Genomic DNA, 1010 nt, shown 5'->3' with positions numbered 1-1010 from the left:
CTCCTGGGAGTTAACCACATACCATCCTTGCAGATTATGTTGGGTCACGTGATGATATTGGCCATGGCAGGATTTGGCCATGCAAAGGTCACATACCGCTGGAGGCCCATTTGGTACGAGACTAGCTATGGCAATGCCCATGACAACGGGAACGATGGATACGTAAATTTCTATGGCAACAGTGGTGAATATGGAGGATATGGCGATGGCGGAGGATATAGAAGCAGTAGAGAATATGGCAACGGTGGTGATTATGGCAACGATGGAGCGTATGGCGTCGGCGGAGGATACAGAAGCAGTAGAGAATATGGCAACGATGGAGAATATGACAATAGCCATGGATATGATGCTTTTGGTGGTCCCGAAACCGTACATAGCAATAGTGATGGATATGGCAACGGCCACGGTGGATTGGGTAATAACGATAAGTATGAAATTCATGGCAATTCAATAAGGGGATATGGCAACAGTGGTGAAGACATTAGATATGATTCAAGTGAACATTATGAACAAGAAACTGATTATGGCAGTCATGAATATTTTGAAACGAGTGGGGGATATGGCAACAGTGGAAAATACAATACGAACGGCGCCGAATATGACAACAGTGGAAGGAACATTTTCTCTAGCATCTTCAGCAATGTTGGTAGACTTTTTGACAACATGTTTGGTTTCATGAATAGCGCTTATTAATATTCAAAAATTAGTTATTAAACAAATGACAAAACATTAAAGTGAAGGTTTTAATGAAAATAAAGTAATGTAGGTAGCGACATAAACATAGAGACATTTATTGAACAGACAAACTGATACACAAGCGAATAGACAGACAGAGAGAGAAAGGCAGAGACCCTATAGCAAAGGATAGACAGATGTATAGACGCAGCTACTCATTTGAATATAAATGAAAATGATGAAAATAACAGTACCTGATGAAGAACACGAAATGATTTGCTGAATTGGACCAAGAACCTCCTTGAAAATCTGAAAGCATGAAAGTTTTCAAAGAT

At 40.2% G+C, this 1010-nt stretch overlaps 1 protein-coding gene across 1 annotated transcript; it reads left to right on the top strand.

Moving 5' to 3' along the window:
- Window positions 1-63: 63 nt before the first annotated feature.
- On the top strand, window positions 64-693 carry LOC119590903 (heterogeneous nuclear ribonucleoprotein A1-like). The gene has a single exon (XM_037939639.1). It carries the CDS (start codon window positions 64-66, stop codon window positions 691-693), a length of 630 nt encoding a protein of 209 aa, XP_037795567.1.
- Window positions 694-1010: the final 317 nt, after the last annotated feature.

This window comes from Penaeus monodon, chromosome 28 (assembly GCF_015228065.2).
Source record: "Penaeus monodon isolate SGIC_2016 chromosome 28, NSTDA_Pmon_1, whole genome shotgun sequence".
Taxonomy (NCBI): Eukaryota; Metazoa; Arthropoda; class Malacostraca; order Decapoda; family Penaeidae; genus Penaeus; species Penaeus monodon.
The sequence above is the reverse complement of the archived record's forward strand: the minus strand, read 5'-3'. Positions and strand labels throughout refer to the sequence as shown.

What these genes read in the sequence shown, in the direction of transcription:
- LOC119590903 (XM_037939639.1), top strand. Translation starts at nt 64, where the DNA reads ATGGCAGGATTTGGCCATGCAAAGGTCACATACCGCTGGAGGCCCATT.